The sequence below is a fragment of the Lepisosteus oculatus genome, chromosome 11 (assembly GCF_040954835.1).
Source record: "Lepisosteus oculatus isolate fLepOcu1 chromosome 11, fLepOcu1.hap2, whole genome shotgun sequence".
NCBI classification, from domain to species: Eukaryota; Metazoa; Chordata; class Actinopteri; order Semionotiformes; family Lepisosteidae; genus Lepisosteus; species Lepisosteus oculatus.
In genome coordinates, this window is record NC_090706.1 from 14881423 (window position 1) to 14903571 (window position 22149).

At 43.1% G+C, this 22149-nt stretch overlaps 1 protein-coding gene and 1 long non-coding RNA gene across 4 annotated transcripts in view; one reads left to right on the plus strand and one right to left on the minus strand.

Annotated features, from left to right (window-relative positions):
• LOC138241837 (uncharacterized) overlaps positions 1–22149 on the minus strand; it is a 301671-nt gene that overhangs the window by 122372 nt on the left and 157150 nt on the right. Inside the window, exon 5 of the long non-coding RNA XR_011191095.1 lies at positions 17957–18022. This is a non-coding gene — a long non-coding RNA (uncharacterized lncRNA). The remainder of the gene's footprint in view (positions 1–17956; positions 18023–22149) is intronic.
• olfm2a (olfactomedin 2a) overlaps positions 1–22149 on the plus strand; it is a 115853-nt gene that overhangs the window by 45621 nt on the left and 48083 nt on the right. Inside the window, exon 1 of one of the 3 annotated variants that reach the window (XM_015349046.2) lies at positions 3766–4339. The exons of 1 other annotated variant lie outside the window; for it this stretch is intronic. In XM_015349046.2, the coding sequence (XP_015204532.2) occupies positions 4196–4339 (144 nt within the window). In that variant the 5' untranslated portion in view covers positions 3766–4195. Of the gene's footprint in view, positions 1–3765; positions 4340–22149 lie in introns of those variants that run through there. One more of the 3 variants, XM_006631577.3, reaches the window with a different exon arrangement.

Sequence of the window (22149 nt, forward strand, 5' to 3'; positions counted from 1 at the left end):
TTATTGAATGAATTAATAAGTAAAAATGAGAGAGACCTGCTGTCTAGCCTCAGGGCTTGGTCATGCCTGAGGCAGGATGACCCCTTCACCACAGGACCACCTCTTAACTCTGCACGGGAACTGAAATATCTAACAAGTACTGTACATCCACAGTTCAATATTTACTCACAACACACTATCAGACACGCACAACAACTAATGAAGCATTTGAAAGATATTCAAAAATATAAACTGGAACTGAAAACTATCATCAATCTTATTTATGAGTGCATTATTGTGTACCTGTGTAGGTACAGTACAGTGGTGTGAAAAAGTGTTTGCCCCCTTCCTGATTTCTTATTTTTTTGCATGTTTGTCACACTGAAATGTTTCAGACCATCAAACAAATTGAAATATTAGACAAAGATAACACAAGTAAACACAAAATGCAGTTTTTAAATGAAGGTTTTTATTATTAAGGGAAAAAAAATCCAAACCTGCATGGCCCTGTGTAAAAAAGTGATTGCCCCCTAAACCTAATAACTGGTTGGGCCACCCTTAGCAGCAACAACTGCAATCAAGCGTTTGCGATAACTGGCAATGAGTCTTTTACAGCGCTGTGGAGGAATTTTGGTCCACTCATCTTTGCAGAATTGTTGTAATTCAGCCACGAGCCTTAACCGCTTTTTTAAGGTCATGCCACAACATCTCAATCGGATTCAGGTCAGGACATTGGCTAGGCCACTCCAAAGTCTTCATTTTGTTTTTCTTAAGCCATTCAGAGGTGGACTTGCTGGTGTGTTTTGGATCATTGTCCTGGTGCAGAACCCAAGTGCGCTTCAGCTTGAGGTCACGAACAGATGGCCGGACATTCTCCTTCAGGATTTTTTGGTAGACAGCAGAATTCATGGTTCCATTTACCACAGCAAATCGTCCAGGTCCTGAAGCAGCAAAACAGCCCCAGACCATTACACTACCACCACCATAGTTTACTGTTGGTATGATGTTCCTTTTCTGAAATGCTGTGTTACTTTTATGCCAGATGTAATGGGACACGCACCTTCCAAAAAGTTCAACTTTTGTCTCGTCAGTCCACAGAGTACTTTCCCAAAAGTCTTGGGGATCATCAAGATGTTTTCTGGCAAAACTGAGACAGGCCTTTATGTTCTTTTTCCTCAGCAGTGGTTTTTGTCTTGGAACTCTGCCATGCAGGCCATTTTTGCACAGTCTCTTTCTTATGGTGGAGTCATGAACACTGACCTTAACTGAGGCAAGTGAAGCCTGCAGTTCTTTGGATGTTGTTGTGGGGTTTTTTGTGACCTCTTGGATGAGTCGTTGCTGCGCTCTTGGGGTAATTTTGGTCGGCCGACCACTCCTGGGAAGGTTCACCACTGTTCCCTGTTTTCACCATTTGTGGATAATGGCTCTCACGGTGGTTCGCTGGAGTCCCAAAGCTTTTGAAATGTGTTTATAACCTTTTCAAGACTGATAAATCTCAATTACTCTGTTTCTTATTTGTTCCTGAATTTCTTTGGATCGCAGCATGATGTCTAGCTTTTGAGGATCTTTTGATCTACTTCACTTTATCAGGCAGGTCCTATTTAAGTGATTTCTTGATTGAGAACAGGTGTGGCAGTAATCAGGCCTGGGTGTGGCTAGAGAAATTGAACTCAGCTTTCCAAAGATGTGATAAACCACAGTTGATTTATGTTTTAGCAATCACTTTTTCACAAAGGGCCATGTACAGTAGGTTTGGAATTTTTTTTCCCTTAATAATAAAAACCTTCATTTAAAAACTGCATTTTGTGTTTACTTGTGTTATCTTTGTCTAATATTTCAATTTGTTTGATGATCTGAAACATTTCAGTGTGACAAACATGCAAAAAAATAAGAAATCAGTAAGGGGACACACTTTTTCACACCACTGTACAGTATGTATTTATGAATTACTGTCATCTTCATACTGTACCTTTTCCTTGTTATATTTCTAGTCCCAATTTTTGTGTGGCTTCAGGAAGCTGCTTGTGTGTTCTTGGTGCTGCTGAATGTAGGAGAATGTAGGGATCCTGAATCAGCATCAAGCTGCACCTCTGTACAGCCCTGACCTTGCCGTGACCTCCTCCTGACCCTCCCCTGACCCCCCAGGAGCCTGCACGTGACCTGACAGAGGTTGAGTCTGTGTTCTCATCGTCGCCAGCTCATCGGCACACGCAGCTCAGTGATGGCTGGTTGTTGCTCGCAGACACTTGGGTCAAGAAGACAGAGTCTTTGACTCACTGAGACACAAATCTTTTTTCTGAAGTCGTCCTGGTGCAGCATCCAGACCGAAAGTCCTCCAGTGTTAGAAACCGGTGTAAGCCTGTTTCTTCAGGGCTGAGCACCTTCATCCATTCGTTCTGTTCCTTGTCTTAATTTATTAATTGACATGATCATTTATTTAATTGGTTAAAGTAATTTTTCTTCCCTGTGTCTTGGTAAGTTGCTAATCAAAGACACCTGTAAGTCCTGTAGAATGAGGCTGTCTTACCCTGCCATTTCAGCAGAACCCCAGATTATTGCTATTGATTCCTGAAAATATCATTTCTTCCACTTCCTGTAGTAGTTTCTGCAAATAGCTGACCGTAAACCACATATCCTCTCCATTAAATGTTAAATTACTAATGCTATTACAACACTTAACTGTCCTGATTGAGTATTAACCTAAAGTGCATTTTAACAAAAAAATGGCAGCCTAATGAATTAGACGGGCATGTACTGAAAGGTATTTCAGATTAGAGTAGGTGTTTGCATTTGATACGTTTTCTCATTTCTAATTACAAATGTAATCCTTTTCAGCACACTGGGGATGGAGGGGAATGTTTGCCTACCTGCAGCCTCCTAAGCGATGTTCAGTAAAAATCAACCAGTTAGGAGATCAAAGAGAAACGTCACTGAATGTTTCTAAATTATTCTGTGCTTAAAAATGATATAGTGTAATCACCTGGTCTCCAGTTGCACCTTATACTAGGCCAGGATGTCCTAGTTTTCCTGGTTTTTAATCCAGATGAGCTCTTCATTTCTTGAGCCCTTAATCGAACAGATAATTTGATGGATTACATCTACTGTACTGTTTTCAGCACTTCAACTGCTAGATCTCTGAGGTCAGCTATGAAGTTGCATAGGCAACTTAAAACACACAGCTGAAATAATGACAAGCTCTAATGATGGGATTGATTAGTTCCATTAAGTGTTCAAATAAGCATGCTGCTGAATTGGAAACCAGCACGTTCTATGGCCATGAAGACCAAGATTGGGAAGCCCTGAAAGCTGGCATTTCATCTTTCACAGGAGCTGATCATTGCCTTTGCTGTACATGCTTTGAGCCCACAAGGCACATTGGCACCGCATTCAGTGACAATGACTTGAAAACATCCCGAAATCCGCACGACTTCGGAAAAACTTGCACCTGTGACTTTCTTTTAAAAAAACACCTAAACTCTAAAATAGAGCGCTGTGTCTTTAACCCAGCCTGCCTGCTGGCCTCATTATATTTTATTTGGAGGGGGGATCTGGCCTCCAAGTACAGGAGGTCAATCGCAAAGGTTGTGGGCACTTTGTGTTCCTATTTGCAAACCCCCCCATCCAAAGACGAACACCACTATCAGGCCCTATTGCACTGCTGTCCTCCCCAAAGACCTTGGGAGCTATTAGTTACAGCTCAAACTCCCTCCCTGTCAAGACGAAGGCTGGCCAGTGTCCAGGGAAAGCACAGCGTCATCGGGAGAACGAGAGTGGTGCGGGGAGGGGAGTGAGGGAGAGCTGATTTGCAGCCTGGATGCGCGCTGTGTTACGAGAGAGAGTATGTGCGAATGCACAGCAGTGAGGATGGCTCCTCTCTCTCTATCCCTAAGCTTATAAGAGAGAGACGCTCGCACAGCCTTTTGACACAGCGACTGAAGGAGAGAAAGCGAGAAATGCTGCTGGATTAAAAGCCTGTTTCATTTTTGTTTTTTACTTTTCTCTCACTCAAGTCGCTCTCCCTTCTCATTCTGGTCTGTCTCTCTCTCTCTACAGCATTTTTTTTTCTTTTTCTCTTGAAGTTGGAGAGGCAGGGAGGGGGGGGGTTTAAGGAGAAGGGGGGGGGAGGGGGGCGTGAGGCTCATCCCCCCGGGCTGGCCTTTGACAGAGAGGGGCTGGGGCCGCAGGGGGCCCCGGGCGGCAAGACTCCGCGCTCGCAATGACAGTGCCGCTGCTGAAGATAGGGGCTGTGCTCAGTACCATGGCCATGGTGACTAACTGGATGTCCCAGACCCTTCCGTCTCTCGTGGGACTCAACGGGACCACCATATCTCGAGGGGGGACATCCGAAAAAATCGTGAGTGTGGGTAAAACTATTCCTTTTTTCACGCCGGGGCAGATTGTTTTTTTAGCTGTTCTGAAGAGATGCATTGTTTTTCTGAAGGGTGTCGTAACTTGTTTGGGGGTGCTGTCAGCTATAAATAGGCTTCCATTGTCCGCCCCCCCCCCCCACCACCACCACCCCTCCCTCCACCTTCCTTCTCCCAGAGCCCCAGCTTTCTCAATCTTTAAAACAGCTTTGATGTAGCGAGCAGCAGGGGGCTGTGGTAACACATAACACTAGTTATCCAGCCCAAAAATTCTTGTAGTAGCAAGGAGACTTAAAAGAGGGTGCAGGGAGTTGTGTGTTACTGTATGTGCTCCGAAATGTCCTCAAATAATCCTGCCGAGAGAAACATGAGATTAGTATAGAGCATTTTTGTCTCTGTGCGTACCTAGATATCTGAATTTATTTTTATCCTTTTCAAAACAAGACTTTAGTGTTTGCATGTGCCGGTTCAACTTGTTATAAGAGCTCTTCTCCGTTGGAGAAATGGGCTCCTGGTGCTGTTTTTTACAGGGGGACGAAGCTTTGAATCCCCCCCCGAGGTGATCTGTAGATAAAAAGATCACCACTGTAGGAGGACCAAGCTTTGCTACAACTAGTTTAGAGTATCGCTGGAGCTCACTTGCTGCTGTGAGTGTGTGTCGACTTCATCCGGATCATTTCAAAGTGCAGGTTGTGATGCTCTGCCTGAGGCCAGGCTGTGTGCTCTACTAAACAGTAATGTGACATAAAGACCGGTCACTGCTCTTAAACTGGGTTCAGAAAATACTTCGCAGGCAGGTCCTCCTGCTGAATGGCAGATTATAAATAATTCTTCTGATGCTCGGGAAATACCTGACTGTCGCTCTGTTTCCAAAGTCCTAGTGGAGGAGGTGTATGGATTGATCAGATAAAGATTGTTGGCAAAGGGTTTTTTTGTTAAGAGATTTGCATTTTGATGTATTTATTGGTATACTGAGCACTGTTAAGAATGATTGAGTACTTTCATTTTTCATATGTGACACCTGAATTAGAATAATCCTGGTAATTTCACAAAAATCCTGGTGGAGATTGAAAAGGGGGTAGTTTAAATCCATGATGGATTATTTCTGCAGATGGGTCTGCGGTTGCTGATCTTGGCCCTTCTGAAAGTTGCCAGTCTGACCTGTTGCTTGGTGTGTGATATTAATGAGCTTGTCTAGGGACTGGACAGAGGGAGTGCATTTCCAGACTGCTGTGCTGTGATACTGTACCTAGAGGCTGTGACAAGTTGCACCTTGATCCACTGGAGGGCGCTGTTTTCCCATGGTTTAGAGGTGCTCCTAATTTCACCCACAGTCTTCATTGAGACTTTATTTGGCCAAATGTATTCACAGGAGGCCTGGAATCCTCAATTAATGGATGGGTGAATGAGTGGATTTATCGATCAATTGTAGCCAATATTTTTAATATTATACATGTTGCCTTTTCATAGGCAAACACCACCTCAATAAACACGTCAGAACATGGGAAATACCATAATAAGATGATTAGATCAATGAATCAGAAGGAACACAGCACCTCCAGCTGGTCTAGTATGGAAAATGACGACACACAGTGTCTTATATTCCACCCCAATGTGTAACTTTCTCATGAAAACGTGTTTTCACATCCATAGAAGGATTTTTTAAAATATGATAAACAGTCAATTCTATCTATGCTGGCTTTTTTCTACCATTCTCCATTAAGGATGATTCCAGAACTGTGAAATCGGCTGATCAGAGAGTTTTCTTGAGCTGAACTGTCACCGGCTCAGCAGTAACGCACAAGTAAAGCACAGGAGCTCGTTTCCTGGCACGAGCCTGCTCGGGGAACAAAAGCATGAACTACACAAGCCCCAGAGCTCGGCTCCAGATCTAACCCGCAGTAGGGGTGAAGTCACATGTACCGTACATGCCAGAGACCGTCTCCAATACAGTTCCTCTTTTTTTTTTTAAAGAACTTTAAAGGGAACCTTTTTTTTTCCTTCAGCAGATTATCGCTCTCAAACAAATGAGTTTTCGAATTTCCCTAATGTGGCTGCACTCATGCCAGCTCCGCTAAATTAAATAAAGGCTCCCGTTGACAAGTCGTTAAATTAACAGACTCTTTACTGACTCTACACTTCCATGAAGTCGGACTGAGCTCTGTGGGCACTGCAGTGTTGGAGGGTTCAAACAGGCGTGGGACCAGGGTCCAGGGAACCCACGAGGAGCATGGAAAGAGTAGCTAAGGTGCTTTGATTGTTAATTACCACCCCTGACTGGCTTTCTTCCTTGGCTCAGCTTCATCTCTTTTCTTTAAAGGGGAAGCCGACCTGGGCTTGCCATTACATTTCTGCTAACAAGCTGGTCTGCCTCCTACCCCTGCAGCATGCCCCCTTCTCTGAGTCCCAGTGTATTTACTACAGTCTTAGGCCAGCTGGGCTGTGTGTGTGTCCTTAGCCTGTCTAATCCAGGTGACACACTGGAGACCGGCCCGGTGTCTGCAGGTGTCTTATTAAATAAAAGTAAGATGTTCAACTGCACACCAGTGAATCTGGTTCTGTGCGGATGATGGTGGTGCTAGTGTGGGCTCCTGGAAAATGGATGTTTTAAGGTTTTTTATACTTTAAGATTCACGAGAGAAATCAGTCTGTTAAAATGTAGAGAGGCCACAAATTGTCAAAGGGATAATGCACAAGCAGCCAGTGGCCAATGCATTTATTATTAGGGACCAGCTTGACGTATGATGTGGGTTCTTGTTTTAAAAATGCTGTGTCAACCCTGGCCATTGAGGTTCATTCAGGCCACTGCTCACTGCCAGGCTACTGACACTGGACCAAAACTTGCACAGCAACCAAAGAAAAAGCCTTGTTAAGAATGGCTGAAGGCAGACAAGCTACCAGCTACAATATAGAGCACCTACAGTAAAATTCCAGTTCAGTGTTCCAGCCAAACCCATTTCTCAATGATCATGTGAGCAAATGCAGAAATAAGGACCAGGATGTCCTCTATACAGAAAAGTTTACCATAATAAATTCTCAGGATGTTTCTGTATTCTTAATATTGGTTTTCCTCAATCTTGCAATGGCATTCAATTTTTTTAAACACTACTGCTACAGGACCTAGCAGTAGTGCTACTACAGGACCTAGCATTGTATAGATGTTTCCAAGGAATGTGTACTGGATTACACCACGGTATTCCTAAGGTACATTGGAGGAAAGCACAGCAAAGCCATGTTAAACTACTGCAGATACACAAATGAAAGATAACTTCATCAAAGGAACTAAATACTGCGAAATGTCCAGGCTCTACGTACAGTAACTGACATATGTAGTACCGATGTACAATTGCATCTTAACAGCAAGCAAGCAGAAAGACAAAAGAAAATCATGCATACAGCATACGGCACATACGGCAATTAGAAATGTATGAAAAGAGTGCATGGTAAAAACTTGAAATCAAAAAGGCTAGGTCTCTGCTCTGCAGTGACTAAGCTGTAAAGAAAAAGGCTAACTGGTGCCTCTCAGGTTCTGAATATGGATCTGATTCAAGCCCTGCACATCTGAAATACCGCCGCTCGCCGAGGGATCTTTGGGCACGACGCGCAGTGCAATTAAAGGAGCGCAGTTATTGGATTATCTGTCAGTCACAGGATGGAGCCAAACTGCCTGCTCTGCCCTCTAAGCTATTCCTGCCTGTGAGATGCACATTGTTTCCTGCAGTCTCAATCTGCACGCGTCAGTCTCTTAAGATTTGAAAATAAGAAGTCTGCCACTGTCGGCAAGAAGCATTTCTTTGGACAGCAAAAGGAAAATAAATCACCCTGTTGTTGATTCATTGAGACACTTGATTTTCTTATTCACTAAAGAGAGGTTGCACTACGGTTTAGTAAGAATTGAGCTATTCACTAAAATTCCCTACTTCATGTGTTAATCCTGATCTGTTGTGGACTGGACTGGTTTGGAATCAAATTCAAGGGATTTGGATTGGCATGGAATGGAATCATTTCACTGGATTGTAGCTGAATGGTCTGGAACAGCCAGCCTTTGTTTTAGGGTAGGGCTACTCCACTTGAAGCCCTTCCAAACAACTGTATTACTATTTTGCTTTAACCAATTCCTTAATTGATAATTAGCAAGATCAATACAGCAATTATGGAGGTGTTAGTATTAAAGTGCTGGAATAGAAGGGAAAATTGATCAGGAAGCTGTGAAGTATTAAAGCCAGACTGACCAATTGCCTCCTTTTAAATGTCCTCCTTTAAGTTTGACCTGTCTTCTGTTAACCTAAGTCTTGGTGAGAAGCAATGCGGTCCGTATCAAAAATATGGAGTTGTCAGAAATCAGCATTTCTGTTACGCGCATTCCCAACCTTGCAATATCTTCAGCTCATATGAACAGATGTCAAAAGTAATTTAGGGATGCTTAGGGTTAATCTTCCCTGAAATAACTCAATCCTCTCTAAAGAGAGGGTATTTTTTGGACCTTATCTTTAAAGGGCAGGGCAAACCATGCAGGACCTGAATGTACTGTATGTGCCATTCAAGATGACGGTGATACTGATAAGCATTTTGCATACGCGAGGAGAACAGCTTCTTCGACCCCTGAAGTGCAGCACCCATCTGAGTGACACATGGCTGCCACTGTGCACCCACAGCTCCACTGCACAGCAGAGTGGCAAGGGAAGTGAGATGCTGCTTCTCCTCTTCTTCACACTGCTTCTTATTGGAGTGGGAAAACAGAATAGCAGATCACTTTCCATAGGCTTCATCAGTTGAACAAGGCTGTATGATCTTTGACACAATGTCAAAGAGGTGTGCGGTTCACAAGCTCAGCTTACTGCTCCTGTCTCTTGCAACCCACGTTTCATGGCAGAGGATGTCTTCTGCAAATTTTAGTGTTCAGTCCTGACTTGTGTTGGTGCTTGACAAGCTTTTGTGGTTTGCTTCTGTGTGGACAATAAAGCAACCCAGAGAAAATAGACTGAGCAGCGTTCGCACAAGGATAAAACCGGTGAGACGGCACTGAATGCAGAGTGTAGCGGACACAAGCACAGTCATGTGTGAACAGCTTAGTCCTCTGCAACATGCAGGGCCTGGCACAGAGCTTAAAGATAAAGGCTGGTATTTGGAACCAGGGGCAAAGATGCATATTTACATTTCTTTTGCTGGTTTTCATTGGGTGATACAGTGGTGCAATGGTATGCATCACTGCTGCCTATAGCTCTTGGATGCTGGATTTATGTCTTGCCTGGAATGGCATGCCGTCAAAGGTGTTCAAAGTCCAAAGTCATGCCATCTCTAAATGGTTGTTCAGGACTGGCTCCTTGACTGGGGTGTGCGCCACTGTCTGCTGAGACTATGGTTCCCCCTGACCCCTCTACTGGACTAACTCCTTCTCACAAAAGGAATGGGATGGATGGTTTGTTGAGTCCTGGAGTCTAATCACAAGTCTCTCCCAGCCATCTTCATTCACATTACATTACAAGCATTTTACAGTACAGTACAAATTATACACCCACACTACAACACTCACTCCACTTTTTTTCCCCTTTATAATATTGAGGACTAAATGATGACCATAGTTGGACTAAGGCTTGCGTCAGGGGCAAAGTTCACCTTTTTTCCAGCCAGAAGGCACTCAAACTTTGCTCTCAGTGAAATTGCTTTGTAAATGCAGACCTTTTTATTATGGTCATTATTATTCTTGTCAGTGACAAATTATGTTAAGCACAGACTTGGGTGACCTCACATGGCTCCAGGCGTGACTAGGAATAGCTGTAGTATTCATCTTCCGGATCCCCCTCTGTGACAGAGCCCTAACCCTGGCTGTAACCCCCGACTGGCATGCGTGCTGTGCTCAATTAGTGGGTCCTGGAGTCGATACCCCCTGGGATTGCCCATGTGCCAAGGAGCATCTTCCCACAACCTGCCTGCCCTGTTCCTTCTGGACCTGCCACAGCTGGAACTGCTTGTGGGCGCTGCAGGGAGACAGAAGGAGTAATATACCCTCTAAAAGCCAGGTACCCTTCTGCTGTTACAGTGCCTACTGCAATGTAGAACCCATGTGCAATCCCCTCCTTGGAGATCTTTGGAGCTATGTTTCAGAGCACACTGGGAACCACCTTCCCAACTCAAGCCCATTCCAGAGGGATGGGCCGACCTTGCCAGACTAGTTTCTGGTATTTGACTCCTTCAGAGCCCAGAAATGGAACAGGCTTGTTTGATAGTTTGGTATCTCACATGCTGACATATACCTGTATATATACACCCACTTTGTCATTGGACACAGAGGACTGGCTGCCCGATTCTGGCCAAGTGATCTGGAGAACATGCAGGGCTAGAGCACAAACTGGACTGGTAAAGCATAGAGGCCCAAAAAGTAACCGAAATGAACTTCATTTCAACAAACAGCTTTGATTTTCTTCTCCACTAGAGCCCTCTTTTTATTATTTTGATAAAGGTCAGCAGGAATAAGCAGTTCAGCTTTCCTCGAAGACGACGAGGGAAGGTTATAAATGTAGAAATAGGATGTTGTGTTTTTTGTGAGTCCCATATGCAGACCCTGGCATGCTGTGTCATGAGGGAGAAGCTGGCATGGATCTGGGGCTGGACAGAGTGACCCAGGGGCTCTGCTCCTTTGATTCGAAACGTAATTGCAACTGCTGGGCTGGAAGAGCAGAAACAACAACTCCCCATGTTACCACAAGACACTCCTGAGAAGCGATAGAGCTTCACAGGAAGATGGGGCAATAACCAGGATGATTCTTTCTTGCCCTATTTCTCCCCTCATCACCACAGAGCAGCTCGGCACATTTCCTGACAAAATCACACCGATCTCTTTCCAGACCAGTTGCCGAACGGGCTCCAAACCTTTCAGGTTCTCTGCTTAAAGAAGTCCCTCTTTGTCTGTTTCTGGTTTCTGCAAAACATGTCAACGCGTCCCTTTTGAGAAATTATTCGAAAAAAAACTGAGAGGCCTCATGAAAGCTTAAAAATAATAATAACGAAATAGAGTTTAAAGGAAGCAAATGGTAGAAATAAAGAAGCCAAGACACAATTCAGTCCACAAATTTAGCTGATTAGTACCTTAGTAGGATATAAGATGCAACAATAAAATGGCAAAACTCATATACTGTATACTGGACTTATTTTCCTAATTCTGCACTTGAGGAGTACTCTACTTTACAAACAGTAGAGTACCCACCTGTACTCTACTGTAGCACTTCAGAGGATTGTCTGTGAACTTGGGACTCTTTCACACACAGTATAGCATATGACGGACTTTTTAAAATATGGTGCAATCAAGGTCTTAGCCCTGCTTTAACCCCCACAAACCCATTCACTAAACAAGCAGACAAATAAGCTTTGATTAAACTGTGCGAAGATTAGGAATTTGCAGGAAAGGCTTTGCAGAATCTGCAGGAGAGGCAGGGAAGCTCAGGGACCTGAGCTTTGTTGGTTCTGTCTTTGTTAATCTGGAGAAGGGAGGAGAGGATTCCAAACCCATGATCCCTTTAAACACTCGAAACCTGCAGTTCCAGCTGGATAAACCCATAGAACCAGACCCATCACAGCAGCTTGTGCCAAGGGGACTGGACTCCTGCGCAGCGTGAAATAAATGCCAGGTTTATCAGGGCCGCACATATGCACAGAGCATGATCCTGGTTAGCTCTCCTGACAGGCAGAGCGATTATATCAGCTTAAGATCACTCATAAATATTGCATTGATTAGAAAGCAGCGGAGAGAAGGATATGTGGGTAGATTAGAAGTAAATCCCAGTGTACTTTGCATTAACGAGCTGGGGACATACAAGGGCCTTAATCAGTCTATCATGAATTTTACTTTGATAAACATGATCAGCATCCGTTTTTGTTACAGATATAAAAACAGATCAAATATATTTTAAAGTACTAGTAAAAGTACTAAAAAAAGTTTTAAAGGTAAACATTTACGAAAACTACAGCTATGCATGGGAAAGGAAAATGCAACTTTTCCTCAATATGGTTTTCGGAATTTTGGTAAAATTCAGATGGATTATGAGACAGCAGAAAAAAATTTGCACTGGAGTTTTAAACTTTATTCAAGGAGATTTAAAGAGCAATTCTGCTGATTCCTGTACGATACATATTGGGTTTGCTGTGTGATCCATACAGGGCTTGCTGTATGACACATATGGGGTTTTAAGTATGATCTACATAGGGCTTGCTGTATGATACGTGTGGGGTTTGCAGTATGATCTACAGTATATAGGGCTTGCTGTATGATACGTGTGGGGTTTGCAGTATGATCTATATAGGGCTTGCTGTATGATACGTATGGGGTTTGCAGTACTGTATGATCTATATACAGTGTCACACCTGAAGAAGGCTCCACGGCCGAAACGTTGTGTTCTCTTTCTTCTTTTTTTCAGCATGGAATAAACCTATTACTTGTTCCTTTGCAGCCTACGCATGCTGACGCAGCTACCCACCTGAACTACTATATACTGTACAGTAGGGCTTGCCGTATGATACGTGTGGGGTTTGCAGTACGATTTATATAGGGCTTGCTGTATGATACGTGTGGGGTTTGCAGTACTATCTTTATAGGGCTTGCTGTATGATACGTGTGGGGTTTGCAGTACTATCTTTATAGGGCTTGCTGTATGATACGTGTGGGGTTTGCAGTACTATCTATATAGGACTTGCTGTATGATATGTATGGAGTTTGCAGTATGATCTACTGTATACAGGACTCGCTGTATGATACTTTACATATAGGTTTTGCTGTATGATCCATTACAGGGCTTGCTGTACAATACATACTGGGAGACTATATGGGTTCCAAGGGTTGTCTTTCTTTAATGTTGATGCCTAATGTCACTTGTTGGTATGTTGAGAGTTGATCGGTTAAAATGGGGAGTACAGGGGACTGTCCTGCCTTCAGTGAATCTGACACTGCTATGGCTATTAAGGACTGTGTAGGGAAAAAGCAGGGTATGTTTTTCAAAGTATTCATACAGTACTTCTGTTTCTAAAACACAACTAATGTCACCTTAAATAAACCTACTCCCCTTTTAAAAACTCAGCAAAGGAAGTTCTGTTTTGTGATAATTCCACATCTCCGTTTTAACTAGCAGTTGTTATTTTTTGGTTTTCATTTTGACACAGAAGAGAGACAATTCTCTCCAAAAAAAAAACGGACACGAGACAGTTTGAAAGGCAGATATGACCGCCTCCTCAATTTAGCCAGTCGGCACGTGAAAAAAAAGCTTTTTTAAAAGAAAATGAAGTCACACATGGCTCTGGGGTCGGTGCTGCAGAATCTGCCCTCAGCTGATGACACCTAGCCCAACAAAATCAAACCCAAATACTCTGGCGTCTGCAGCCTTGTGGCAATCACTTTACTCCAGCAGAATAGCAATATCCAATGGGATATACAGGCATTTCTTTCACGTTTTTGCATTCCGTGTGACACCTCCACTCCTGATATTAAAACTCCCTTATTTTGTTTTCTTAACTGATGTGGATGTGTAAATGGATGGATATTTCGATCGCATCGCACTTCAGTGTTTTTTTCCTTGATTGAAGTGCCCCAGCTGCACCATCATTCTGGAACAGAACCGGATAAATACTGTATCTCAGGTCCCGTCCCGAATGGGGTTTTAACAGGGGAGGGGTCAGGCGACCTGACCCCAGGGCCTGACCCTTTTAAGCTGTCGGGCTCGGTGACAGAGCTCCTCGGCCTGCTGGGAAACTGCTTTGCTCATGACGAGTTGTCTGCGTAGTGTGCGGCAGGGGCAGGCTGGGGCTGCAGGAATTGCGCTGAAGGAAGAGAAGCTTTCCAAAGCCATTCAAAAACTCATTTATATTCAAGCACCCATTTATATTCAAGCAACCAAACAGCAGTGTGTCTTGTGAAATATTTAAAAGAGCAGGCAATGGAAGGGTTAGCCAAAGGATTTAAGAGGCATCATATGTGGTGAGCAATAGGGGTGATGAACCTCTTCCTTGTCCTGCATCTATAATAGATCATTCTTAAAGATCCTCCTCTAGGCGTTTGCCCTTAATGCTCAAGAGTAGGCTAGCTGCTTAAAGAAATGCTGCAACAACACCGTTTCCTTGTTGGCTGTGTCACACCACACGGAAATCCTAGACAAAAAACAACTGTCCATGTATTAACACAAAAAGCTCAACACATGCTGATGTTCGGACTGTAGTATGAACATTTCAGGAATAATGTGAAATCAAGACACTCCTACAACCTACAATAATTAAGAAGTAAACGTTTAATTGAAAACAACTAAGAACAGCTTCTCTAAAGAAAATAATCAACTTGTTATTTTGTTTTAACAATTTTCATCAAATACTGTAGGTAGACTGAACAACAAGAACTCCAGACTTATTTCCTTATCATTTATTTAAAATGTAGAAAAATGACTCAGAAACCAGCATAACCCCCTCACCTCCCTCAGCATTTCTGTGTCCCAAGATATTGTGGAAAGGGGCATCTTTGATCAATATTTGGATCACAGACGAAATGTGTCAACGCAGTAAGTAGCACAAATACAACAGAGCCATGCCAGGTTTGAGTGATTTCTCACTCTGGATCGAAGGACAGGACAAGACAGAAAATGTTCCCAGTACAGCACAATGCAAACTCACTAGAACCCAAGAGGGAGAGCTTGTTAAAGCCAGGCATCGGACACAGCAATTGGGCTTCTGCGTTTCTTACGGTCGAGTAGCTGCTGTCAGACCAATCAAGAAAAGTTCTCCAGGCTTTCTGAAACCACATCCTTTACTTTCTCACTTCTTCACTTTGTTAGGCAAGGTTAAAATTCATGAGACTCCCACACAGACCTCTGCAGTGACAGGGCAGGCAGCTAAAGTACTTATTAATTGATCTGGCTGATGCCTTAGTCCAGAGCTCCTCACTGTCACACCCAGTTATACCTCTGGGTATTGTACTGGAACTATTTAAATGCAACTCAGAGGTACAACAAAAGTGTCTCACCCAGGATTTGAACCCACAACCCTTTCACCATTACTTTTACCTTTAGGCGGTTTTATTTTCTTTCTGAATTGGGACAAGCACGACCTCTTCAGTTCTCCGCCAACATGACATAGGAACGTATCTAGCCATCTGGTTTTCAGCAAAAAAATTTTACCAGAGAAAATGAGATTTAGGGCTTCAGTGAAGCTCTGAAAGCATCATTTGTTGAGGAGAATACAGCTCTCTTGTTTGAACAGCTAGAGAATATTGAACCAAAAGAAAATGATCAGCTCTCGTTGAAAACATTCTCCACCATGAGAAAAATAAATTTATGTCAGCACAATGATTGATTCTCCTTTTTCTAGTTTTAAACCTTTATTATAGTACCCCAGCATAACAAAACAAGCTTGCCACTTACAGTATATAGTGGCTTGGTTGTTTGATTACACTCAGTATGGATCAAATGACTGCAGCAGCAATGGTTTCTGGGTCTACTGTCCATACCAGGCTCAGAACCTTTTCAGAAACCACTGTGCTTTTGGCTTCATTTTCTATTCAACAAAGCCTAGGGAATTTATCCTTTTGTCTTTAAATGTGCATTCAAAGACAGAAAGAATCCTTTGCAAGCAATTTCACATGGAGCAACAGCTTAAGAGTGATAACAAGAATATCACTTCTTATTAAGTCATTACTGAGTCATTACTAGCTCACTACGCAGACTAGATATAGGAACATACTTTCTGTACATTTGTGCGGTGTTGTTGGCGGTCAGTAGCGGCAATTCAGACTAAAGAAGAAAAAAATCAATCGAATATAACAGACAAAGACAACTCAATATACAGATTTTTCACTCAATTCTATTCTGGGACTTCTGTTGAACTTGCTTCTTTCTAATTAATAGTCTTTATTCGGTTTAATTAAACAGTCAAAGAGCTGTCGAGCTGTTTTTGAGCAGCAGAGCAGAACCAATTGGAAATTACAAATGCTCAATAGTCGCATGTTCCAGAAGCTCCTTGTGTGCAGAAATATTTATGAAATCAAGGTGGCAGGAGCTTTTCTGGGAGCCTCCAGGGCTCTCTACTGCCCCACATGCTAGGGCTTTCCCACATGCAGATGAGAGGTGATTGACACCCACATCCCTTGGACTCGTATTTCATTGCCCTGGCCATAACTGGGATGGCGTACCCCAGTAACAGGCTTTTAATGGGATGTTAAAAAGATTTAGCTCTCTAGCATTCAGTGCCAATGACAAACCCCTGAGCCACCAATCAGCGCAATTAATTTTCTCTGTCAGTGACTGCCTGGTGCTCCTGAGAGCCATCAGCAATCATGAGCAATCGGGGTCCCCCTGGCAGCCTCGGCCCCAGTCTGAGCCCTCACCAACAGGGCCAGTGGGAACCTGTGCCGCTGGCTGGACCAGGCCTGAGCCACAGTGGGCTGGAGTTTGAGAAACAGCTCCCACTACAAGACACGCTGAGCAAAGCTTCGGAAAGGTCGTGGGGGGGGGTGGAACTAGGAGAAGACTGAGTCGCCAGTCACAAACAGTATCTCCTGGAGTGTTAAGCAGTAACACGAAGGCCAATCCTACATACTGTACAGATAGGGGCTCCTTCATGCTGTCTCCAGTAGCACAAGCCACCTAACGATTTAGCCCTGGAACAGCATGAAATATGAGACAGGAGAGAGGCCTGAAAAAGACGTATGCTATTTAGACTAAGGTTAGAGGTCAGACATTACTACAGGAGGTACTCGCTTTGCACTGAACCTGTAGAAAGGAACTTAAAAATGGTTAAGTAAAAATAATCCATTTAGCCCATCCATCCTGGTCCAGACACCCACTACCCATCGTGCAAATGAGTCACTTTCCTCTAGTTTTGCATAACTGATCCTGAAATAGTCTGCTGAGCTACTGTAATTTCACAAACAGCTCTTCACCACCACTGCAATGATACCACAGCTGCTTAAGGTTTAAAGGAAAATTTGCAGTGGATGACAGGCTCTATTCCTAGGGAAGAGTGCTAGCTACAACTTAAAGCTCTTTAAAGTGTTCATACACCAATCAAATAAAACTCATAATAACACAACTTGTAATGCCGGGTTAGCAATAACTGACTACAAAATACAGAGAATTATTGTGCTGCAGAAAATTCACAACAAACAGCAGTAGTAGTCAAAAACTGTTTCACCAGCAGTCATTGTTCAAATTTTGGTTTGGGACAAGCGGTCTGAAGTTAAGGTTGCCTTTTCAGAACTTTCACCAACAATTTGTACTAAATGCTCAGTGGCACTGGCACTGTGAGAAAAATATACAATATGCAATAAATATATGATACGATGGCTTCTAAAGGGTTTTCAACTCCCCGTTCATAAAGAAACTGTGGCTATGGCAGATTTATAATCCAATTTTTTCAGATTTTATACTGCTTGACTTCAAGGTTTTAATAATAAAATCTGTAAAATATTATATACAAAAACCACTTAGATGAGCTTCCCGTTGTGAATATTTTAAAGTAAAGGGGGAGTACAGTAAATGCAGAAAAACAAACACTGGGCTGTGAGCTCGGAGACGCAGCGAGACTGCAGCTTGTCCAAGAAGAGTGCGGACACACCAGGGAGAGCAATAAAGAAATCAGAATACCTTTCGGATGGATGTGGGAGGAAAGAACTCTGGGACTGCTGAAGAGATCTGCATTCTTCACACCGCCTGGACAGAGATAAGAACCAGAAACAGACAGTAGCAGTTAAAGTATATGCAAAAAAGGAACAGTTAAATACTGGAGCTTTCTATCTGTTTCAGTGGAAGCCACTGCTATAATCAATCAAGCAATTAGAGAGAAGTTCTTGACTGAGTACGCTTGTACTATAAAACCCATACATACAAGCTGTTACACACAAATGATGGGTTTCTGTACAATCAATTGCAGAAGGGAAGTACCAAAAGGTCACACATCATGTTCCGTATATTAGACTCACTCCCTGCTTTCCCCGTGAGTGAAAGGCATTTTGCATATTAAAACTGAAACACAGCAGATGGGAGCTACCTCCACACTTGGGCCCAGGCAGTGCTCTAGGATACTTGTGGCATGATGGCATTGACAGGTCACTGCGGGGTGCTGTGCCGGAGGACCTGGGAATGGCTCTTTGACAAGTTACGTTGGGACAGAAGGATGCTCGCTGCCGGCATTGGGAATATTGCAGGAACGCACTGTCAAAGCTGCACATGGCAAAGGGCAGGAGCATACAACGCGCACACGCAGACTCATTCTTCCCATATTGCGATCCACAGCCTTCCCAGGAAAAGCTGGCAGGGAGCTATGCATCTGCCCATGTGAATTTATAGAGAAAAGGGGCTGATCCACAGCTTTTTGTGTGTGAAAATTCACAATTATATTACTTTATCCCAGCACATTTATGCACAAACACAAAAAGTTTACATAACAGTGGAAGCCTTTTGACCCATCTTGCTTGTTGGGCTGCTAGCTTGTTCATCTAAGTACAGTACATATCAACTGCGTTTATATACTGTAGCATTTTTAATCTCAAAGAATCCCCAAGTGTTTAACATATAGAAAAGGAGCCATTTCATGCACCACTGAAGCGAAGAGCTCTCCTGGGTGACACATTGCACAGCAGATCAGGGAGATGAGTGAGAAACTGCTCCACCAGGTCACTGAAGGGGGAACATTAGGGAGGAGGTACAGGCCCAGAGTGACATTCAGCCATGACACGGGGTTAACACCCCTGCTCTTACAAACAGCGTCGAGGCTCTTTATTGAACTCAGGGCCTTTGTTTAAAATCTCAGTTAAGAATGGCAGCTTCTACAGCACGGTTTTATTAGATAAGTACTGGCACTTTAGTTTGGAGTTTGGAGTATGGACTAGAGAGACGAGCACCACCTACTGGTCCACCAACACCGCTTACAGCAACAACCTGGTATACCTTAGAAGTCTCCCATCTGAGTACTGGCGAGGCCTAGCTTTGTTTACCTTCTGAGAGCTGGCATGATCAGGCTACAAGACTGTAATGGCGCTGCCATAAGGAATACTGAGTTAGTAAAATTCATTTTATGAAGCACTTAATAATGGACTCTCTGTTTTAATTTTTCTTTCTTTAGTAATGGAGTCATCTGCACTTCACTGCTGTAGAAACCAGGACACGGTCAACTTATCCAAACCTGGCAAAGCATATATTGTAATAGTAAAAGAACAAAACAACATACAACGCTTTCTAGACACCTTAATGAGGGACCATAGAATAGCAAAACAAAGTCATTCTCAAGGCTGTAATCACTGTCAAGCAGCTATAAAGTCAGCCTCTTGCCTTTGGTCAGGGAGCTAGCAGTAAGCTGGCGAGACTCGGCTTTGCCTCTTTCTCAGGTGCGCTTGCTTGCTGGTCTTTGCCTTTTCACTTCAAATTAGACAAAACATTTGAAATGCATCCCAGGACCTCAAAGCCTGGCCTCAAATGTTAAGCGCAATTTGCAGCTCGTTTAAAATTGATATGGGAAATGTGTGAAGCGGAATTTCCATCTTAAATTATTTATCAACCAGAGCAAGCGGAAGGTGTTGAGGCATTTGCCATCCGGAGAGATGGCGAAGGAGCCAATGAGTGACAAGCCTTCAGGCTGTATAGCCTGACTTCATCCTTCATGATTGATTTCCTTAAAATTCCTGCCATGGCTTTCCCTTTAATTTTAATTTTAATTTCCCACTAATTTACTCAGCTTTCACCCGTGCCCTGCTGTAACAACCACTGTGCTGTCCCTCTACTTTGAAAGCACTGTACTGTGCATAAACACTTCAAAACCAACTGACAGGAAATCTTGCAGTGCTAACTGGACATAGGGCCACTTGCATTTAAATACAGTGTCTTGGGGACATGATTAACTTATCTCCCTCATGTGTCGAATTGCTCATGCTTATTACCTATGGGATAGAAGAGATACAATATGAAGTCACTGCAAAAAGGATGGTTACAGAATAAAGACATTCTGTCTGAACAACAGAACAGATTCATCCCAAGAGTAAGCAAATCAAAGGCTAGAAAGCATTGCACCCAAAGCTTTAATAAATCAATTAAGAAAAGCATACAAAAGAAAGTGCTTTATTAAAAGAACTGGATACAGTTAGAGAAAAGGAGCACTTTTGCCAGCGAAGGATATTAGAATGTCCATGAGAGAGAAACAGAATAGGATATTGCAACTGAAGCTAAAAGTAAACATGAAAGTTTAATTTCAGTATTAAAAACAGCATAAGAGCAGTAATGGATGACATAAAGTGTCTCAGAGGTGATAATTTGGAATTATTAACTACAGTATTAACTATTTTGCAGTAACCAGTCCCCTCAACACAATACAATAGGCATTCAGAAATAATGCCAATTTAAAAAATATGACAGGAGCATAACCTAAACTTTCAAAAATGAGAAAAACCCAACTGTAAGGAAATGTTGTATATAAAGTATATTGTGTTGGTGGGGACCACTAGCAGACCTGAGGTGCACAGGTTTAAGGAAAGCAAAGTAGTCACTGAGGTAATACTCCACCACATGCAACCACACACAGACTCTGTGTCTCACTGCTGAGTCAGGGAAGAGCAGATTTTCTCAAGCTAAACTAATAAATGGAGGGAAAAAAAGAAGGGAGAAGCGCTGACCATGCATTAAATTTGCAGTGTGTTAAATGGCAAAACACATTTCTTCCAAACCAAGCTCGAGTGTGAGATCGGGGCCGACATGCTACACCACTGTTGATAGCATCTGTGTCAGGACTCTCTCCCTCTCCTGTGCTATGATAGTAACTGTCCGTTCACAGTTTCACAGTGCTCACGTCACGCTATCTGGCCAGCCGTGTGGAATAGATTGCAGCGCGGTCTGCCAAGCTTCGAGGCTTTAGAAAGGGCTATCCAGCCAGAGCAGAGCCTGCTGGAAAAAGCAGCGCTGAATTGAAATGGACTCTGGTAATAACGAGGGCTCCCCCCTCCGAGACAACGCAAAGAGCTTGTCACTGTGGAGGTTCTACATCACCCCACCATACAGATGTCAACACATTACACCTGGTACAGTACAAAGTTAAACAGGAGGAAGGCGAGTCGTCTTCTGTCCAAGCTAACATTAAGTACAAAAACACAGATTTGTATTATGTCTGACATAATACTGTTAATTACATATTGTGTATATATTCATATTGTAGATGGGTTATGCACTTACGCTACTGAAAATTCTTTTTACGTTTTGCAAAACCTCCTGTTACTTAGTCCTTTCCAGGCAAATTTGAATGTGCACATTTAATTCATGAAAAAAAACAAGCACTTAATTTTGTTTGGACTCCGACAGGCATTTCAGAAGACTGCAGGGAGTCACTCTGCCATCCTTCACGAAGTTAAAAGTTTCTCTGCTTTTGCTCCTACACAGTAAATTAACTACACTACCACCAGGAGACTTTTCATGCACTGCAAAGTTGATGATAGACTGTGTAAAAAAAAGCCCTCAGTATTATTAACAACAGAGAACACACGCAGATCCCGTCTTTTTTTTAATCCTGTGGCTCAGGCAGGTGTTTGCAAATGAAAACAGCCCCTGCTCACTTATCGCCTTTTAAATTGAACACAGAGTCCCAGCCCGCTATGTGGCTCTGATGAATAAGTGTTTCAGCATTGGGAGCATCATGTTTCAGGCACAATGTCACCTGCCATTCCAGGCGCACCCTAACAACACCAGTTGCTGTCCCCATTCCCGAGAACAGGTATATTCTCATTCAGTGGGACCACGACGAAAGTAAAGCATAATCACACAATTTCATGGGTTTTTTTTGGGGGGAGGGGAGTTCCAGT